Source organism: Protopterus annectens, chromosome 3.part1 (genome assembly GCF_019279795.1).
Source record: "Protopterus annectens isolate FY-2018-M chromosome 3.part1, PAN1.0, whole genome shotgun sequence".
Lineage (NCBI taxonomy): Eukaryota > Metazoa > Chordata > Ceratodontiformes > Protopteridae > Protopterus > Protopterus annectens.
Window position 1 is genome coordinate 203,021,979 of NC_056732.1, and position 20,498 is coordinate 203,042,476.

Here is a 20,498-nt window from a genome sequence, read left to right on the forward strand (position 1 = left end):
AACTTTTTAACACTTTGTATATGTACTTGTCGCCCCCCCCCATACGTTTTAGAGTTCACATATAAAAGGTTAAGTGTAATACTGTCACCAGCATTCTACTGCTGCCTCTGTGAGACTGCACCCCCCCCCCAACACATTTGCCTGCATCTCAGAGTGAAAACTAAACTCATGTTTTGCCGTTGTCTTGTGCAGCCTGTCACTTCAGTGAAATGAGTATTATATTAAGCTTATGCATGTCGGGCATATCAGCATATCATATCTGCCAGTCTCTAAACTTTAGAGAAAAGATGAAAGACTGATTGCAAAAGGTGTTGAAAAACAAGGCTACTAAATGAAGACTAGAATTCACAGATCAGATGGGTGATTTTATCATATCTAGAATAATCCTTTCATAGAGGAGATAATTACAAAAGAACTTTGAAGATAGACTGGGTGATGGCCTGATGGGACGGACTTGCCCTACAATTCTTTTTTTTCCTCCCTGCAGCTGACTATCAGCTACTATCAGTTCCTGTTCTCATTTACTAGATCTATCAGTCTCACTTTAACCTCCCCTGGCCTCAACCCAACCCACTTCTGGGGCCAGCAAGGAGATCAAGGATGCTGGTACAATATTATAATGCTACCCCTGGGAAGTGTGTCCTAACAATCATCTGCCTTGCAGCAACCTTATCAACTCTGCAATTGCTGCCTTTAGAAAGTGCATGTGCAACCTTTCAGCTAAGATGTTCATCATTTGTGTAACATGAAACTCACCAAGCTTGTATACTGGTTATTGCAGTGAGAGTAGACTGCATCCCTCCCTCCCTTCAGGATGGATGAGGTAACATTGGCCACTCACTTCCATCCTCCCCCTACAGCCTCATCAGTGCACATGCCGCTAACTGACCACATCTTCTGGGGTGCAGTAAGGACTTTATCTATCTGTACCATGTGATGCTGCCATTCTATAATTCTTAGTGAGCTGAAAGAAGAGGTGGTCAAATATATAACGTTTTTCAGCTAGAAACTGGAAGATGGTAAAATTTCTGAAGACTGAAGGAGAATAGGTGTGATTCATCACAAAAGCAGAAGCAAGACAGAGGCTTTAAAGTGTTGGTTTATCATTCTGTCCACAGTTTTAAGTACTATCTGGGAATGTTTACTGAAGTAGATGATACCTGGCATAACTGGACACCAGTGGGGCACTGGACCCAGAGTAGCATGATTTGACATCATGACATTTTTACCAGACAAATCAAGTAAGAGTTTCTTATCCACAATTTTCTTTTTAGCAAACAGTTAAATATTTTACCATGAATGGAGGCAAATAAACAGAGTTAACTGACTTCTTTGTTTCATTTTTAAAGCAACCAATGTGCTGGCTTTCTGTCCTAAAAGTTTTAAATTTTCTTACATACTTTCTATAGTCCGTGCTGTGGTAGCGTTGTCGCCTCACAGCAAGATGTTGTCCTGTTCGATTCTCAGCTAAAGCGTCTTCTTTGTGGAGACATGTGTGAATGGGCGTACCTTCGTTGAAGGTTGTACGTCAGGGCTGGCAACTTGGTACGTAAAAATCTGCTGCCAATCATTAGTGGACCGGAGTTCCGCTGTGGCGACCCCTAACCGGGAAAAGCCGAAAGATACGACAACTTTCTATAGTCCTGTCCTTTAATTATTCATACAGTCATTAGGAATTCATAATCAGCATATATTGTTGTTGTTGTCTTTCGGCTTTTCCTGGTTAGGGGACGCCACAGCGGAACTCCGGTCCGCTAATGATTGGCAGTAGATTTTGACGAATGCTGAGGTGCCAGCTCGACGTTCAACCTTCAACGAAGGCATGCCCATTTACGCATGTCTTTCGAATGAGCACCCAACTGCGGGGAGGACATGCAGACTCCACACAGAAGGTGTGAGGCAACAGCGCTACCGCTGCACCACCGTGGATGTCTATATTATAATCTTCTTAATTGTGCCATTAAACATTTTAGTTAGTAAGTGAAGTTTTGAAATCAGATAGCAACACTGTGGGATACAGCTAGAACAATCAGAGAAATGATTTGTATGACAGTTCATTATTAATGCGATTATGGTTTAACACATTATGCTTTAACGTAAGTAATCTTCTCTTCTTTAAAAAAATGTTATATTTTTCTGTGCTGAGCCCTTGTAGCATCTGATACACAAATGCACATTATAACACTTCATAATTACTACTGGTAAATGCAAGGAAATGCTTAAGTACTTGTCTGCTGAACTGATTATGTCTTAAATCCCTGAAGTTTCCTAGTTTGTGTAAATGTACTGGCCTGGTTGTCTACCCACCAAACCATTTAGGGAAACTCATAAATCCTTAAACATTACGATACCACCACCATTCCACAGTGTTATCCAGAAATTTAAATAATTTCACATTCATATTCCATTCCATTCATTCCTTACTGGGAAAGATACGAGTTGTCAGGGGTGGTTTGCATGTTTTTCCTCCCTAACCCTAAATGAGTGTGTAGTTAGTGAAGCACTGGAGATGGGATGTGCAGTGGATTGACCACAGAGGATGATGTCCCTCACTTCTGCAATGGGTATTGCATTTAAGCAACCCTACTTCTCTTCCCAGACAACAAAGGTGGTGGCCTCTCTGGTCTCTAACAGGGTGCTCTCACTGTCCTGTGTGCCTCCCAGTATATGTACGCCCCATCCTTTCCTTAGGTATGCTGACTGGGCTACATCTCTTCACTCCTCCCCTTGTCCCTATCGTTGCTAGGGATCTTCCATTGTGAGGGACTAATCAAACCCCGATCACATGGGCCATACTCAGGAGTTCATTCCTCTGCACCATGGAGCCAGACCGCATTCTGAGGAAATTTTTATAAAGGGACTAGTCATGACACAAGTTGAATGCCTTAATTTTCTCATGTTTTCTACTTTTAACTCATTCCCTCCAGCAAAGCTCTTTTGAGTGTGTACCTTTAACTCCTAGTGGGTGTGGCTTCAGCCTTTAAAAAAATGACATTATCACCTTACAGTTCTAACAAATACTTGACAGAGGTCATATATCAATACAATTGTGTTTGCAATCATATATGCTTCAAGATAAAATATTCTGATACGTTGTATGTAACATGGGTTTGGAATTATTAATGCAAATATGTACAAGAAATACTTGACGCCTAGAGGAGCAGTAGGAGGTAACTGCAGAAACGCCTGTAGACGTCACTCGGCTGTAATGAGGTGGTGGAAACTAGCATGCTTTACAGACTTTTTTTTGCAATATTTCTTTGAGATATTTTAGGCCCTTTTAGTAAGACTTGGGACAGAACCGAATCTGCTTTAACACCAAGCAATATTTTATCATATCATTTGCATTAAGTATGTTGTCTGTTGCATGTACAGGTATACAGGTCTGTCCTTTTATTTTATTAATTTATTATTTTTATGACTGCTGTACATATCTCTTCCTGTGGCCTTGTTTATTTATTTTGTTGTACTTTGTGGTATGGCACATGGATCTATATATCTTCTTTAACAGAGAGTGGAGAATTAAAATTGTAAACTGTGAAACTGCTGATTATAGCTAAGATTAGAAGTACACTGAAAAACTTGGAAGAATGCAGTACAGTAAACTCTCAGTTACCCGTCACCCATGGGGATTGGTAGATGCCGGATAACTGTAGTTTCTAATTACTTGAGAGTTACTATTAAAAATAGGCCTGACTAATACTGTACCCTATACTATTTGTTTGTTTTGATTTGTTCTCAGGTTGGGGGGGAAGAGGGAATTTATTCCTATCTTCCTTTTTAAAACTCTAAAAACGTGAGTTATGTTTCTGCAAGGGGGGGGAGTTGGCAGGTAGTGCAACACATGAAAATTGTACTGTATTTCGATTTTTTTTTTCTCGTTGCTTGAGTTCCGGTTAACTTAATGTTGCCACCTTTTCAAATGCTCAAAGTGGGACATTTTTTGTAGAAATGTGAGATTTTGCAGAACAAAACATACCCATGGCCAGTGCAAAGGACAGAAAAGCTTATTTTTGTAACATTTGAGTTGCTTATGTTATTTCATGTAATATTTATGTTTCAGATACAAAATAACTGTTTTATGCAACTATTAAAGAAAACTTAAGAAATTCATCTTGTCTTTAAATTTCAGGACATTTGTCATTTTTTAGGTTTTATCGCATGACACAACTGCCCAAAGTGGGATGTCCCTCACAAAGAGAGGCAGGTGGTAACCCTAGGTTAACTGAGAGTTTACTGCATCACACTTTATTAGCAAATTTATTTTTAAAGTAGTATATCTGAAGATGTCTGAACATTTGTATAGTTTTCTTTCTAGCTTTCTTGCTTTTTTTTTTTTTTGCCAGAGGAGCACATAGTACTTCCCATAAAGGTAATTTATTTGAGATAAGCCTTTTGTTTCTTGACAGGTTTTTACAATTTTCTTTCTTGCTACTGAACTGGACCTTAATTCTTGACTTGGAATTCTTACCTGATATAATTGCATTCAGAAGAGCAGACTGGACATTGCCTGAAAAGTACATAGGCACTAAATGCCTTCACTGGTGATATATTGTGACATTAATTATTTTTGGATGAGTATCAGAAATGTATTAGACTTTATGTTACATGATTTTAGATTAATTGAAGGCAGATGATTTTTCCTGAATGGTGTATGCAAACTTATGCAAATGTTGTAAACAAGTATCATTTATCTGTGATACATTTCTTTCCACAGTGAGAGAAAAACGAAAAAGTCTACATATAAATCATGTAAGTAAAATGTAAAAAATTTTTATTTTGGTGAAATCAATGTTGCATTTGAGGTTTGAACTGATACAATTGCATTAAAATCTATTAACTGCAAAGTATTGCTTGGCATCCGGTAGTCTTAGCTTCCATTTGTAATGCTTCTTTGCATGATACTGTTTGATGTTTGTTCAAACATGTCAGTATTCCTGTACAACCTTTAAGCAGTAATTGTCAATGAAGATTAAAATCTCCTATTCATTTACAGGTTAGTGTTTTTAAACTTCATTTTTTAAAACGCTTGTTTATTTTTTCAGCCATTGGTTACTGTGTTATTTTGGTTAGCATAAGTGTAACAGCACAAACATTTGGTTTATTTAGTAGTCTGGTGAGACAGAGTTAACTTTGACATTTCATTTGAGACAGAAACTGTTCCCCCTTCAAATCTTGACTTCTACACCCAAGCTTAAGAAATGCATCATGAAGACCGGGTCTTTGTAAAAGATTTGCCATCAATGAAGGTTGCAGATAATGCTGTTTGTGTTGTCGGTATCTGATTGGCTGTTTGTGTTGTCAGTATCTGATTGCACAGTTAGTCTAGTGAGGGTTTGGGTGCTCCCTTTTTCTCCCCTTCTCCTTTTCCATTAAATCCAGTTACATGGATCTCCACTGAACATCTACACAGAATCGTCTGTGCTACAAAGTCCAGTTATTTGATGTACTCACCCTTATAGTAAAGGATTAACTCATTTCCTGTTTGTGTAATTAATGCTTTAGGAGTTTTTAGATATCTTTTTTTAGTGCTTTTAGAGAAATCTGTACAATATCTGAGTCCCAAAATTCAAACTTGCAGAATTTTGACCCAGTTGGTTTTTGGCCATTACTTTTGAGTTGTTTTAACTTGAAGGTCTGAACCTTAAATTTATCCAAGGGCCAAAGTTAATGTGTAGCCAAAGGTATGATGATGGACCCCCACAGAAAAACAGCAGCTGAAAAGTTACTTTTGACAATGCTAGTATATTTAGTCTTGAAATTCTGTGACTCACTATCACTATTTTAATGTTAGTACTGTTTATTTTTTTAAATGGACATTCATGTGTGTTTATATTCTATATAGAGCTTTTATAATCACCCAAATCTTCAGTGGACCTTTTAGCATATGGTTCTGTGTATCTCATCCTAGCAGGGTCTGTTTTTTTGGCACAGCTTTCCTGTATCATCATTCTTAATACTAGACCCAGCTTAGCAGTTAAAAATTTTTATGCATCACTTATTGTCACAAAAAAACAGCATCCCTGCCCTGATTGAATATCCACTCTTCATGTGTGGTAGTGTGACCTTTTCATTTTATTTTTGTGGATTTTTAGGCCTTATTTGATCTTTAAATCACTTGGTCTCCCTTTAGAAAGTCCATTTGTGTAAAAACACACCATAACAATAGATGTTTGAGTAGGTAACTGTTGCAGTATTGCTGACAGTATCCGTCTTGCCCCAGGATACCATACATCCAGACAGTCTACAAAACCATAGGTGCCTTCCTCTTGCACTGTATGTCTGACCTGTGATCTGTGCATGAGACTACATGCTGGTACATAAGGGATGTATGGCCTTGAAAATCTTCAGAGATTTCTTTCCCATGGGAAAAAATTGTCTGAGACTAATACTTTTGGAAAAGGGTCTCGGATATAAAAGGATAAGGAGGGGGTTCCACCTTGGTCAAATGAAATACAAACAATAAGAAACTTGGGAAAAGAAAGTAAAGTATGTATACTGCAGCAGTGATCTATTCCTACACCTGCTGATGTTGTAAGTTCTTAAACAACTGTACTGTGTTGTTCTTTATATTATTTTGCAGTATTGCCGACAGCTGAGATGATTCGTAGAGCTTATATGCTGACTGACTAGGTGGTAGTTTGAGGTATAGAATTGGGGTCTAGAATACCTTGTAGAATGGATCTGTCAAAACCACCTGTGGCTCCTGAGAAGGCATCAGTCTAATCATGTGTACTAAAGGTATGAGTAGATGACAGCATCTGCTTCCAGAATGGATTTTTAATCCAGATTCTTGAATGCAGTCTCCAGAAGAAGTAAATGCTCTAGTAGAGTGAGCTTTTATCTGACATTGGGGAGGTCTTCCATGATAAGAGTAACAAAAGGAAATGGCAAGATTAATCTACCTGGAGCAGGTCTGTTTAGAAACTCTGAAATCCATCTCGTTTTTCCCTCAAGGAAACAAACAGTTGGTCAGATTTCCTGATGGACTTTCTGTTTTTCTAAATCGAATCTTGTTTGCCTGTGAACATCTAGTAATGAAGAATACTTTCCTCCCATTTTGAGAGTTAGGAGAACATGCAGAAAGATGAACAGACTGAGTTAGAGATGTTTCAGTAACCACCTTAGCCATAAAAGAGGGATTAGTCTTCAGGCTAACCCCGTCTTTATGAAAAAACGGAAAAAGATATAGAACATAGCTTGAAACTCTGAAACCATTTTAGCAAATGTTAATGCCACCAATAGAGTTGCCTTCCAGGTATAGAGCTGTAAACATGCAGAAGAGGCTGATTCAAAAGGTGGGAGGGTTAGTTTTTCAAGAGGTATAAATTTTCCTGGAGGTCTGATATGATGGATGCATTTTAGGAATTGAATGACCTCATAAAGTGAAAAAACAGGAGTTTCCACAGGCAAACAGGCAGACGTGGCTGACAAATGCTCCTTGATAGAGGTATATGCTAGTCCTGAGTTAAGCAGCTCACACAAATATTTGAGGATGATGGGGATACCCAGTTTATAAGGGTCCTGCCCACTGTCATGGAACTAGAAAGAATATAATTTCAATATGGAAATGTATGTTTTTCTTGTAGCAAGATTCCTAGCCTCCTTTATTACCTTTAGTAAGTCCTTAGAGTAAAGGTTATGCAGAAGTGGCGCTCATCTTCTATGATGCCACTCTGTAAGGGTGGCCCCATCACTGACCATGAGTATTACAGACCTAGCAACTTAGTGTTATTTGCAAAGCCATGGAATGCTTCATTTCTGACGTAATTCACTATGATATCAAAAATCATGTCAGATTTGATCCCCAGCAGGTTGGCTTTGTTAGTGGTAGATCCTGGATAATAAATCTTGTGAATAACTTTGAGAGGGTTACTCAGGCCATAGACTGTGATCAAGTTTTCCATGAGCATACCTTGACCTGACCAAGGCATTTGCTACCACACCACATGCAAATATAATAAACAAGCTGAAGGAACTCTAAATTAACACGTATGTGGTTAGGGAGATAGCCAACTGGCTTAGGGACGGAACATGCACAGTAAGAGTTAGGGATTAATTCTTTGAAAGAATGAGGATTCTGGTTAACAAAGTCTGGAGATGGTCTAACATACAGGCACATGAACACTTTGTCAATAGTTGATGTACAAAAACGTGTTCAAACTCAATGGCAAAAAGTGCCAATGTTGTACATTTGGTAAACATACCCCCAAATTCTAGTTTATAGTATAGATAAAACACCACCTGAAAATGAAAAGGTAGTGAAAGACCTACGTACTTGGGTGAATAGCTCCCTCATGTTTGACCATCATGTTGCAGTGGTGGTTAGGAAATCCTTTAACCTTGTACAGCTGATATAAAAAAGGTATTTCTTCCAGATCGAAAGAATTCCTCACCTCCTTGTACTCTGCACTGATTGGACCAATCAAAGAGTACAATCCCTTTCCTTCTTTGGGATGTACTTTACTAGGTATATCAAACAATTGGAAAGATCGCAGAGGTTTACATCTAAGAAAATCAGTGGCTTAAAAGACCTGAGCTACCAAGAAAGACTAGTGTTTTTATCTCTGTACTCATCTTCATGTAGACTCTTTAGGGATAGTATGTGCTTTGCTTATAGGGCTACAAGGAACCCAGTACTCCAAGAAATCTTATGCCTCCATAAATTTATCAGTCCAGCTAACAGTAGGGCCAGAGATCTAAATCTTTTCCATCAAATAAATAAGACAAGGTAGAGGCTTAAATTTGTCATGCAGCACCTACCCGTTCTCTGAAGTAAACTTCCTCTCAAAGTTAAGCAGTGTGACACAGTGTCTGCCTTTAAAAAGGAGCTGGACAGCTGGGTGGGTGTTCTTAAATTCGCCCGTGGTATGACTGGCCTGGCTGTCCTTGAAATGAGAACAGTGCCTAAGGATGGGTACTGCCAAGGTGGAAATGGACTCTTGGCTGAGCTGCCTTCTAATTCCATTAGAATGTGTTTGAAGGGAATTAGAAGCATATCATTTAAACTGTCAAATTCAGAGTTTCTAGGGTTGGATGAATTAAAGAGCCCATTTGCTATATGAGCAAGTCCATTCTGTGGGGGTAACTTGTGGTCATTTTTCCATGGCTAGATGAAAAAAGGAGAACCTGTGTTGTCTAGGCCAGAATGGAGTCACCAGCAGCATTCTTTGTCTTTGTGAATCTTCAGAAGGACCTTTGGGATGAGAGGAAAGACATATAGAAATTTCCCTTTCCATGTAATTGATAAGGCATCCATTTCCCATGCTTCCTTGCATGGAACTCTGGAGCAGCACAGTCTGAGCTATGTGTTCAGAGTAGAGGCAAAGAGACCTTGCTTGGGAGTTTCCCACTGAAGGCAAATTCGAAGGAAGACAAGACACTTTTGTTCAGTATACGTTTATGAAGGTTTGCCGTGGCACTACTTAGATAATCTGCCATTAAATTCATTTCTGATGGGGTATAAGCTGCATGGAGGCAGAGATAGAGAGTCTGTAGTGAATAGCAATATCCCAAGTTGTCATGACCAGCCTATGGAGATGGTAAGATTATGTTCCTGTTTGTTTGTTGGTATACCACTTCACTATGGGTATTATCTGTCAGGTGGTGCAGTGTGTGTAGGGCAAGTGTCAGGACTTTCCTCTCCTTGATGTTTTTGCTTGCATCAGACTCTTTGGACTTTAATGTCCACCAGAAAAGCCCCCAGACCAGATCTGATGCCTCTTTTGAGGCCTTCTAGAGACAGGAGGGAGCCAGAAAGAGAACACTTGGGTTGAGTGTTATCTAGCTTACCACCATTGATGTTCTGTCTTCACTAAAGGCAAGAGAGCTTTTGGGAAGGACAGAGGATGCCAATGTTGTGCTCAAATTGACTTGAGATACTACTGAGTCTTTCTCATATGGAGTTTGGAAAAATAATTCATCCGTACTGTTGATGCCATGTATCCCAGGGCTCTCTGAATTCCTCTTGCAGAGGTCATTTCTAGTTTTAAGAGGGATATAAAGTAATATGTTAGAAACTGGGTTTTTTGTCTCTGAGGGAGGGAAGCCATCATGCATAAGATATCTAGCAGCCATACCGGAAGCACTAATCTTCAGGAAGATTTGATGGGTAGATTTCTTCAAGTTTAGAGTGAAGCCTAGATGAAGGAGAAGATTGCTTGTAAACTGTAAATCATGTGAAGTTTTTTGATCTGAAGTGGTCCGGATCAAACAAATCATCCAAGTAAGAGTAAATGCGGACACTTTTGAGCCTGCCAAATAGTCCCATAGGAGCCAGACACTTTGGTCTTTCTGGGGCAAGATTTTTCACAAAGGAGCAAAGTAGAACATTGAAAAAGATACCCCAAGACACAAAAGTATTGGCTGTGATTTGGATGAATATGAGTGCAAAGGTAAGAATCTTTCAGATCTAAGGTAACCAGAAAGACCTGGGGAAAATCACTGGAAGTAGGCTTTGGGGAGTTGACATCTTTAATTTTGGTATTTTCAGAAATGTATTTTGGGTGGATAAGTCAAAAGTGAGTTTCAATGCCCCTTCTTTTCTTGGGGCTAGGAAAAGTCTGGAACAAAATGCCTTTCCTATTTGTGGGCAGGAGCAAGTTCTATGATTTTGTGATGGAATAAGTTCATTCATGACAGGAAGAGCTGGATGTTGTTGACTTGAGGGCACATGAGGAATTCCAAACACATTTGTACCCAATTTGAATGATGTTCAGTATCCACATGTCTAATGATATTATCTTTAAAGGCAGAAGGCAGTGAGAGTGTCTTCCTGAAAGGTTGGTGATGGGGCTGAGGTGGATACAGGGGAGACAAGAGGGAGGAAGATATTCATAAGTTGGTGCTTTTGTAATCAAAAGATCCCTTGGATCCCTTACAGTCAGATTTCAGTTTATCCTGCCACTATTTTTTTAAACAAGAAACATCTTTATTAAACTTATGTCATAGTCAGTCATACGTTTATATAAATGAAAACAAATCTTATTGACATATTTTTAGTTGCAAACATTATGCACCACTTATAATCTATCCAGTCACAAGCATATCCTGCCTTCTTTTAAACCTCATTCCTCCTCCAAAACATTATTCTGCGTGTATTGTTCCCACATTTCCCATTTTTTCAGTATAATTTGCTCGTACCCTTTCCTAAAGATCCTATTTCCAGTTGTATCTCTGTTACTATATTCACTACTTCTAGTACAGTTGGTTTAGACTTTGATTTCCATTTTCTAGTAATTGCTTCCCCCTTCCCTGCAGTTATTGGAAGATTTCAACAAAAGTTAGCCTGAGCATATTATTCCTGTCTAAAGGAGTGTCCAAACATTGGCTTTAGCATCATCAGGTAAAGACTGTTGATGAAGCCAGGAATACCTCCTGAAGACAGAAGCAGTAGCTGCTTCTCTGGAAGAGGCATCAGTAGCATCATAGCCACATTTGAAGGAATGTCTTGCTACCTGTGTAGCTAAGTTGCGCATGTACTGCAAGGCTTTTCAGTTGCCGCATCCGGGAGTGTCAGAAATTAGTTTATTATTGGCAGCAGAAATAGACAGCTAGTATCTTGTCATGCGAGTCTGGTAATTAATGGTATGGAAAAAAAAAGTGGCAGACGTGTATACATTTTTCTTTACCTGTCCATAGCCCTACTGTCCTTATAATTTGGTAATCCATTTAAAAGGTTGGGGGGGGGGGTCTGAAGAAGTCTTGCTATAAGCAAGATGAAAAGCACTTAATGGTAATAAAGTGTTGTTTTTTATACTCGGATCGTGTTTTAAATACTTGGACTACTTCTGGACTGTTATGGGGTCTGTCTGTCAATCTAGATAATGGTTAAGGTGTTTACCCCACAGTCACAAGGTGCAGAGTTTGATTCTCACCTTTGAAAGGAAATTTGGCTAAGTTTAAAATGGCCTGCAAGGGCAGCTAGCCTAGTACTTACCTATGAAGAAGGTTGTAGTTTAGAGGCCTTATCAGACTTCACTGAGACAAAAGCTGGGCTTTTTATTACAAATATTTATGAGATTCCATAACCTTATAAAACCTGTCAGTTTATTGTGGGTGCAGAAGGTTGTGACTTATATGCTACAGGTGCAGACAGGAAGGTAACTTCCAAAGCCTCTAGTACAGGTGGAATTATAGTTGGCTTAGGAATGGCCATATGGGATAAATTATAATACCTTTTTTGGAAGTCTAAGACCTGTTGTCCTTCTTATTTGAAGTGCTGCATCATGTTATGAATAGTGTCACCGAAGAACAGCTCTCCTTTAGGGGAATCAGGAGACAAAGTGTCTATTTCTTCTGACATGTATTCTATGGGAGAAGTGAGTTTGGGAGGAACAGGCCAATGACTCAGGACTGCAATCTGAAGAATTATCATCTTCAAAAGTGTCTCTCTCTTTCTTTCTTTGGGATATCTAGGGGTATAATGTAAGAAGAAAGAGACCCCTGATGTACCATAATAGGAAGTTACCTGGTAATCCTGTTAGAAAACAATCTGTGGAATACCTCCCCGTCCTTCAGATATAATCAGCTGAGGTTCTCCAGTTGCAGCCTTGCCAACGCTCTGATCTGCCAGAATCCTGCACTTTGTTGACCTCTGGAGGGGTCTCAACAGCAAGAGTAAGTAAAATAGTTGGGCAGTCTGTGGGATTATCATATGCCCCGATAGAGGCATCTAACTCCAACCAATTGAAATAAACCAGTACTTCTTTCAATTTCTTAAACTTTTTATGCAGCTGCTGAGGGACAGATGAAAGTGATAACTTGCTGGCCATTTCCTCATGTTACTTCATTCATACATTTTGAGAGAAGGTAAACAACTTCTGATAGTTTTAAGTACAAAAGATTGATAACAGTGCACTCCTCATAATTATGTTTACATCCTACACAGAACAGACACATGGAATGACTATATTTATGTGGGATATCCTGACTTCTGTCACATTTCTGTCTCCTAGATGGTATGACATGCAGTAGTTTTTCACAAACACAATCCGTTTCAAAAGGAATGATCCCCAGTGAGGTACTTCTCTGTCCACAACTAATGCAACTGGTACCTTTGTGGATCGGTGCCAAGAAAGTTCTATATCTTCACAGCTGTGTATCCCTTATATAACAAAATATAGTCTTGTGCATAGGCTGGATGTATGGTGTGAGTGGAAGGCACCTAAGCTTTTGTGGATTGGCCAGATGTACAGTATCTCGGGGCGGGATACATTCCATTTGTCAGCATTACTGCAACAGTGATCTAATGAAGGACATCTTGCTGGCATCTTTTCTTGAGAAAAGGCAGGAGAGTATGAGCTGCATTTACTGGTCAGATTGTCAGTGTCATTACTGAGTGGAAACTCTTAGGCATGTTCCCACATCATTCATATCAGAATGACCTCTTCACTGTTATGAGTTTATTTTTTTGGTGCGGTTGGCATATTCACAGAAGCCCCACCCCAGTACCAAGTTTCTTAGCTCAGAAGGCTTGCCCCTCTAACTTTCATATTAAAGTTACTCTTCCAGTAGTGCATTACAGCTCACCTGGCAGTTTTTTTTTCCATCTTGCTTCATTGCACACCTCGGGTAAGGTCCCTACTGTACCGATCCTTATCTTCCAGGAGTGCATGTTTCAGATGTGTGGCCATCAGGTGTAAGAAGAGAAGTGCCTTCTTGCTCTCTCATTAAAAAAATAATAGCTGGACCATCACCCAGTTCCCCACCCCAGTCATCCCTCCTGATTCTGTAACCCTATTCTTGAGCCCAGCCATTGGTGGTATGATTAAGAACCTTTCCTGTACTCCAAAAGCCAGCACTGGTTTGAACATTTAATTTCAGGAGATGAGACTGGCAGTATTTTATTGCAGCTGACCTATGGATAGGGCTGGGATTCAGGGTTTGATATAACTGCTCGTTTGCCTGTTGATGAGCTAATAGGGATTGAAAGCATAGATTGCTGTCTGACTCATCAGAAAGTTGAGGATCTATGCATGCTGTTTGGCCATATGTGAAATATGCAAAGTGATGATGTTTTTTTTGTTTGATTCTGAAAGGAAGGAACAATGCAGCTGGGCCTAAAGGTTTGTCTGAAGAAATCAGGATAGTCCTGTATTGATGAAATGTTAGACCAGAGTCATTTAAACAGGAAATGTAACACTTGCATGAAGCATGTATTAACAGGCCAGCCATCTCCACCTTATTAAAGAATTGATGCTCTTTGTAGTCAGTGTTTCAGTACTTATTCTTAGGTGTTCTTCGTGTTTCAGTGTTGCAGTCATCACATTTGGGTTATCTGGCTCCAGGTAGCCCTCAGCCGGCATGAATACCAAAGTCTTCGGATTTCTGCATCGGATGCAGTCTCTTCGTCCATGACGTCAGGTCATCAGGGGTATAAAACATGCAACTGACGCCATTACATCAGTCTTTCTTGGGGTGCGGTACCCGAAGCAGAAGCAGTTCACAAGTGCCGGTCGGCCGTCTCCTGAAATTTTCGTTTTCGAGTTTCAGACCCAAAGTCTTCAAAAAAGATAAGTACCCCATTGGGGATCCTTTTTCTTGCTATAACCGATGTCAGTAAAAGTTAACAATTGTCTCACCAGTGGAAAGCAAATACCTCATAGAGATTTTCATTCGTACTGCATCCCCTGTTTAGGCCCAGACCACAGCGTTCCTTGCTGTCGGTTTTGTGCCTTGTTCAACACTCGAACTATTCGTAGTCGGGCTATTTTTGCAGCCAATTACTTTCATACTCGATCTGTGTACTCCGAAATGGCTTTGGTAAGCCATCCGACTACTGATCTTCCGAAAAAACATAAGGATAAAGACAGAGACAGACCGCATAGGTCCAAAACTGTTGACGCTTCCGTTAAGCTAGTCGCCAGTCCGCTGGTACTCAGTGAGGCCCCTGATATCTGCTACTTCAGATTCACAGGCCTCTACTGAGACCCATTCGGAGTCTAGTATGCCACAAGGTACTTCTTTGAATATGGAACCTGCAGATGTCTCTACCTTGGATGGGTCTGGAGTCGCTGTGTAGGCACCAGCTTCTGAGGGTGTATTCAGGCCTACAGACATTCATATAAAACCGACACCATTGCTTTCATCCAGGCCAAAAACTTGCACTATGCCTAGAAAACTGACGACCAAACCACAGGCACAGCTTATTACCGAGACAGATGCACCTGTATATCAATCAAAAAGAAATGTTAGCTGTACAGAATGCTCTGACAGCCTTCAAAGACCTTATTCTTCCAGGACAACTATTGGTAAAGACAGACAACACCACAGTTATGTGGTACATAAACAAGCAGGGGGGAACCACTCGTACCCTCTCTGCAGACTAGCCAAGTCTCTGTGGAACACAGCCTTGAGCTACCAAGTACACCTACAAGTTCAATTCCTGCCAGGCAAACTAAATTCACTGGCAGACGACATAAGCAGACATCTCATGGACCCACATGAATGGAAACTAGAACCCAAAATATTCAACCTCTTGAGGAACAAATGGGAGACTTCAGAGGTAGACCTGTTTGCCTCCCCTCAGAACTAGCAATTGAGCAAATTCTGCACAAGAACTCCCCACAGTCAAGCTCAGAAAGTGGATACCCTGTCCTTTACCTGGGAAAGCCTCTCGGTTTATGCCTTTCCCCTTCTGTCTCTCCTCTTGAAGGTTCTACTAAAGATCAAACAGGACAAGCCAAGGACAATACTGATTGCACCAGACTGGCCACTCCAGCACTGGTACCCTCTCTTGTGCAGTATGACACTGCTGCAGCCATGGCACCTGCCTCAGACCCCCTTCCCTGCTGTCCCAGCAGGCAGGCCAGATTCTGCAGTCTCAGCTTCAAACCCTGTACCTTGCAGCCTTGCTAATTCCTTGAGCTCTCCTCTAGCATCCCTCAGTAAGCAGGTGCTGGATGTCATTCTGGAGGCAAGGAGGCCTAGTACTAGAAAATCCTATACTGAAAAGTGGAAAAGATACTGTTCCTGGAGCCAGGCTCAGAGGATAGGCACAACGGTGCCCAGCTTACCTCGTATTCTACAGTACATAACAGAAATGCTCCACAAGGGCCTATCCTTCTCGTCAATTAAAATTCATACCTCTGCCATTTCAGCACATTATAATACTGAGCCACCCCTCTTCTCTCACCCCTTGCTAAAACAATTCCTTAGAGGGGCCAAAAATTTAAGACCCCCAGGAGAGCTTCCACTCCAGCCTGGGACCTTAACTTTGTATTGGAAAAGCTCACTCTTCCTCCCTTTGAGCCAGTTGCAACAGCAGAGTTGAAATTCCTTTCTTGGAAAACAGTCTTCCTTCTAGCCATCACTTCAGCAAGGAGAGTGTCTGAATTACAGGCCCTCATGGCAGTGGAACCCTTCATTATCTTCCATGCGGACAGGGTTTCCCTTAGGACTAATCCTCCCTTTGTACCCAAAGTGGTGTCTAGTGTGGCCCTAAATCAGTCCATTCATTTGCCTACTTTTTCCCTAATCCACAAAACAAAGGTGAATGAATACTGCACTCTCTGGACGTGCACAGACAACTTAGATTTTACTTGGACAGAACTAAGCCTCTCAGAAAATCTGAACAGCTGCTAGTTGGCCTTGCTGCAAGGGCAGAGGGGAAGGCCATTTCAAAGCAAGCCATCTCCAAATGGATAGCCCATTGCATTCATTTCTGCTACAAGCACCATGGAAAACCTACCCCACAGGGGATAAGATCACATTCCACCAGGGCTGCATCTACCACTGCAGCTTTTCTCAGAGGAGCCCCTACCATGGACATCCTAGAAGCTGCTACCTGGAGCTCTGTACATACCTTCACCAAGCATTACCACATGCCTATCTTTTCTAAATCCAGAGCTGGATTTGCCACTGCAATGTTGCAAGGCTTAATAGCTGGCCCTAATGCTCTTTAACTTCCTCCTCCCTTCCTTAGCTTAGGGAATCGACCCAAATGTGATGACTGCAACAGTGAAACACGAAGAACGTAGTACAGTTGTGTACACGTAGCATAAATGTAGATGTTCGAGTGTAGTCACCATTGCAGTCCTGGTTACCCTCCCTCCAGCCCCCTGACTTCTCTTGGCTCTACCTTTCCTTCTTGTTTGGTATATTTATTTTTTCTGGTGTATTTGCTTTTTGATGGGAGTGTACCATACCATATAATTGCTTCCTACTGTGGGGGCACCTGACATCTGGGGAAAGAAAATCTGATGTAATGGCGTCGGCTGCATGTTTTATACCCCTGACAACCTGACATAATGGAAGAAGAGACAGCATCCGATGCAGAAATCCAAAGACTCTGGTATTCAGGCTGGCTGAGGGCTACCTGCAGGCAGATAACCCAAATGTGATGACAGCAACAGTGAATACACTCGAACATCTACATTTATGGTAAGTGTACACAACTGTACTGTCTTCCTGCCATACAGAAGCCCAGGACTGACTCAATTACCAGAGTCTTTACATCATTCCTAGCCAATGGATGTCCGAAGACCACCATCTGGACTTCAGGGTATAAGAAGAACGTCTGTCAGCTCCATCTTTAGTTCTTTCTAGCCACGGAGTCCAATGTGCTTCATATGTGTTCAGTGTATTAGCAGTCTGTCGGTCAACTCATGTTTTCAGAGAACGTCTTTCTCCTTCCAGTCAGATAAGTACCTTGATGAAAAAGTTTATGTATTAATTTAATATTCAAAAAAGTTAATTGCTGAAAGTGTGAGAAGCAAATCCTGAATAAAATTTTTTACTTGTTTTGTCTTTTCTGCTTGGGACTTCAACACAATGAGTCTAACTGTCCCGTCTGCGTAAAATTCCATGTAAAAACTGTCAAACATAGGGCTGAGGCACTTGCCATCCATATGGAGTCGTCATCTTTGGTTTCCTTGGTGGCACTGCACCTCCAGCTTCCGCTAGAATCATTCCAAAAATATGGAAAGTCAAAAAGGCAAAATACCCTGACATTTCCAAAAAAAAGTCCAACTACCACTCTTAAGTGGATCAGTGACATAGATGAGGCACCTTTGCAGCCCTGTGTTTTGGCGACTCATAAGCCCGAACCTTCAGCTTTGTAATATGTATAAAGTTACGTACAGCAGGAGTTCTGTTGGTGGAATCCATGCGTGTAGTGCTTGTGAGTGGTTATGTCCGATAGCCCAGTTTTGTCTGTCTGCTACATTGTGATTTATTATTTTTAACCAGGTACATTGATTGATCCAAGGATCTTTTACAGCCGTACCACAGGTCAGATGGATATAGAATACAGCGTGCAGCAGCAAGTTACTGAATAAGTTCAGTTCTGCTTACACGTTTGTATATTCTCCATATTTGTACAGATATACTTATCAAAAGATATGGGCATAGCACATATACATAATCTAAAACATAGGACGTAGAACTGATATTAGCAATACATTATTTAAAAACGGTAAAAGATCTGCAAAGTACCAGGTTTTGTTTATCCAGCACCTTATATTAATGCATTTCCAGTGTCTCTGCAGCAAAAAACAGCACAGTATACAGACAGCATTCTTCGGTAAACCATGTACAAGGCCATGCTGTAGAGCATGTTCCTTACTTAGACACTTTCCTAAAAATGGAAACAGTCTGTGAGTATTGGACTGTACCTGAGTATTCTTTTGAACATCCAAGCTGCATAAATTTAGACTGAAATCTACATGCATTGGTCACAGTCTAAAACTGCAACAAAAAAAAGTACATAAGACATTATCAACAAACAGAAAGCTTTGCAAGAAAGCTAGAACCCTCTTACAGATCTGTAAAAAAACAGATGGAACATTCTCCCTCAAAAAGGGATACTGCAGTAAATGTCCCAAGCAAAGGAAATAACATCTCCCCCTGTTAGTAAAGGGGGAAAACAGAGGTGTAGCTAGGGTGGGTTGAAGGGAGCAGCTACACCAGCATACTGACATTTAGAAATGAATGTCAGTATTGCATTTGCAGTCAGAAGTGAAGCAATGCAGCACTTTGTGTTTGTGTCATAAACTGTACCAGAACCTTTGATGGGTCTATGGCTGTAGAATAAAGACTTTTTTATGTAGCTTGTTGTGGTGTCCCAACACCGCATTCCATTGGTAGTAGCCAAGCTCAGTCCCACATAATAGAAGTGGTCGTGCTCTTCACTGCAAATCTGAAAGGTGGCTTTTAGATAAGGACTATCTAAATTAATAAAGTTTTGTCTGCTGCCCCATACAAAGTCATCCACATTGCAGGCAAACATCCCACTATCATTTGTTCCCCTGCAGTAGAGCATATGAGTATCAAGCTTTTGAGATTCTGCCTTTAGCTTTGACAGTGATGGCTTTCTCATTGCCACACCAGAGGAATTATTTATCTTTGAAATCCTAAACATACTTCTTGAGTTTCTACAGGTGTATTAACCTGTATCAGGAGAAGGAGAAGTTTTTGTGCTACGAGAGGACGGACTTTGGAAAAATAGTCTTATTCTGAAGAATAAATTTTCATTCGACTGCTTTTGAGAGATTGTGGCCAAAACAAGAAGAAGATGTCCTGATATATATGTAGAGTTTTCCTAACCCTCTAGCCACACAATGTGCACTGGGTGGTGGTCATTTCAGAATTTCTTAGAGGGTGCACACCCCTGTAATGGAGTTGCATTTTTCCCAGCATTGTCATTTTATTCAAAAACATTGCCATCTTCCCAGCTGTTTTCTTATCCTATTTCGCTGACTCAGATGATATGCCCTCAGCCAGGAGTACACCATTCTTCACACAGGAATTAGAGGGTTGTATCTGATGGGCGGCACAGTGGCACAATGGATAGAGTTGTTACCTCACAGCAAGAGGTTCCCTGGTCTGATTCTTAGCTGGAGTGCCTTATATTCATTCCAAAGACATGCAGTACATAGACTGGACACTCTAAATTGTCCATAGCTGTGACTGTGCATACGAGTGTGTGGTGTGGATGAACTACCGCAGTAGGGCTAGCCACCCGGTAGTGTAAACCTTGGCTGTAGATGATTGTTCCTGTTGAAGTGACACCATAACCTCATGTGCAAAAATGGGAAAAAGGGGTTGTGGGTGGATGTATCTGATCAGTGTGAATATCTTCTATGTGTGATGGGTCAACAGACCCTTGTGTACATGAAATGTCATCTGGATGTAACAGTTCTTGTATTTTTTGGTAGTTTTGTCAGCCCGAACTGCGATTTCAGCTCTATGTTTTACCCCTTTTCTCTGTTGCCAAATCTTACACTTTGACCGTTTTTCAGACGGAAGCTACATTTTTTGAGGCATCTGTGAAGTCCATCTGCGCCCAAATACTTCTTTCATGACTTCAGGAATGTTCTGAGTTCTTTGCTATCATTTTTGCCAAATCTCTCACTTCATCATTATTTTTTGTTGTTCTGCTCCTCCATTTCTATCTTGACTTTATGAAATCTGGACTGATGTAGCCATACAACAAATACTACCATTCCTCACAAATACCTGAACTGCATCTTGACTAGTGAGCACTATGGGTCCTTTCC

General features: G+C 40.7%; 1 protein-coding gene across 1 annotated transcript in view; it reads left to right on the top strand.

The window, feature by feature from the left end:
• The window catches only part of CCNY (cyclin Y), a 1,275,181-nt gene that overhangs the window by 758,834 nt on the left and 495,849 nt on the right, over positions 1-20,498 (top strand). The window contains exon 3 of the mRNA XM_044066715.1: positions 4,718-4,752. Within this exon, the coding sequence (XP_043922650.1) occupies positions 4,718-4,752 (35 nt within the window). The remainder of the gene's footprint in view (positions 1-4,717; positions 4,753-20,498) is intronic.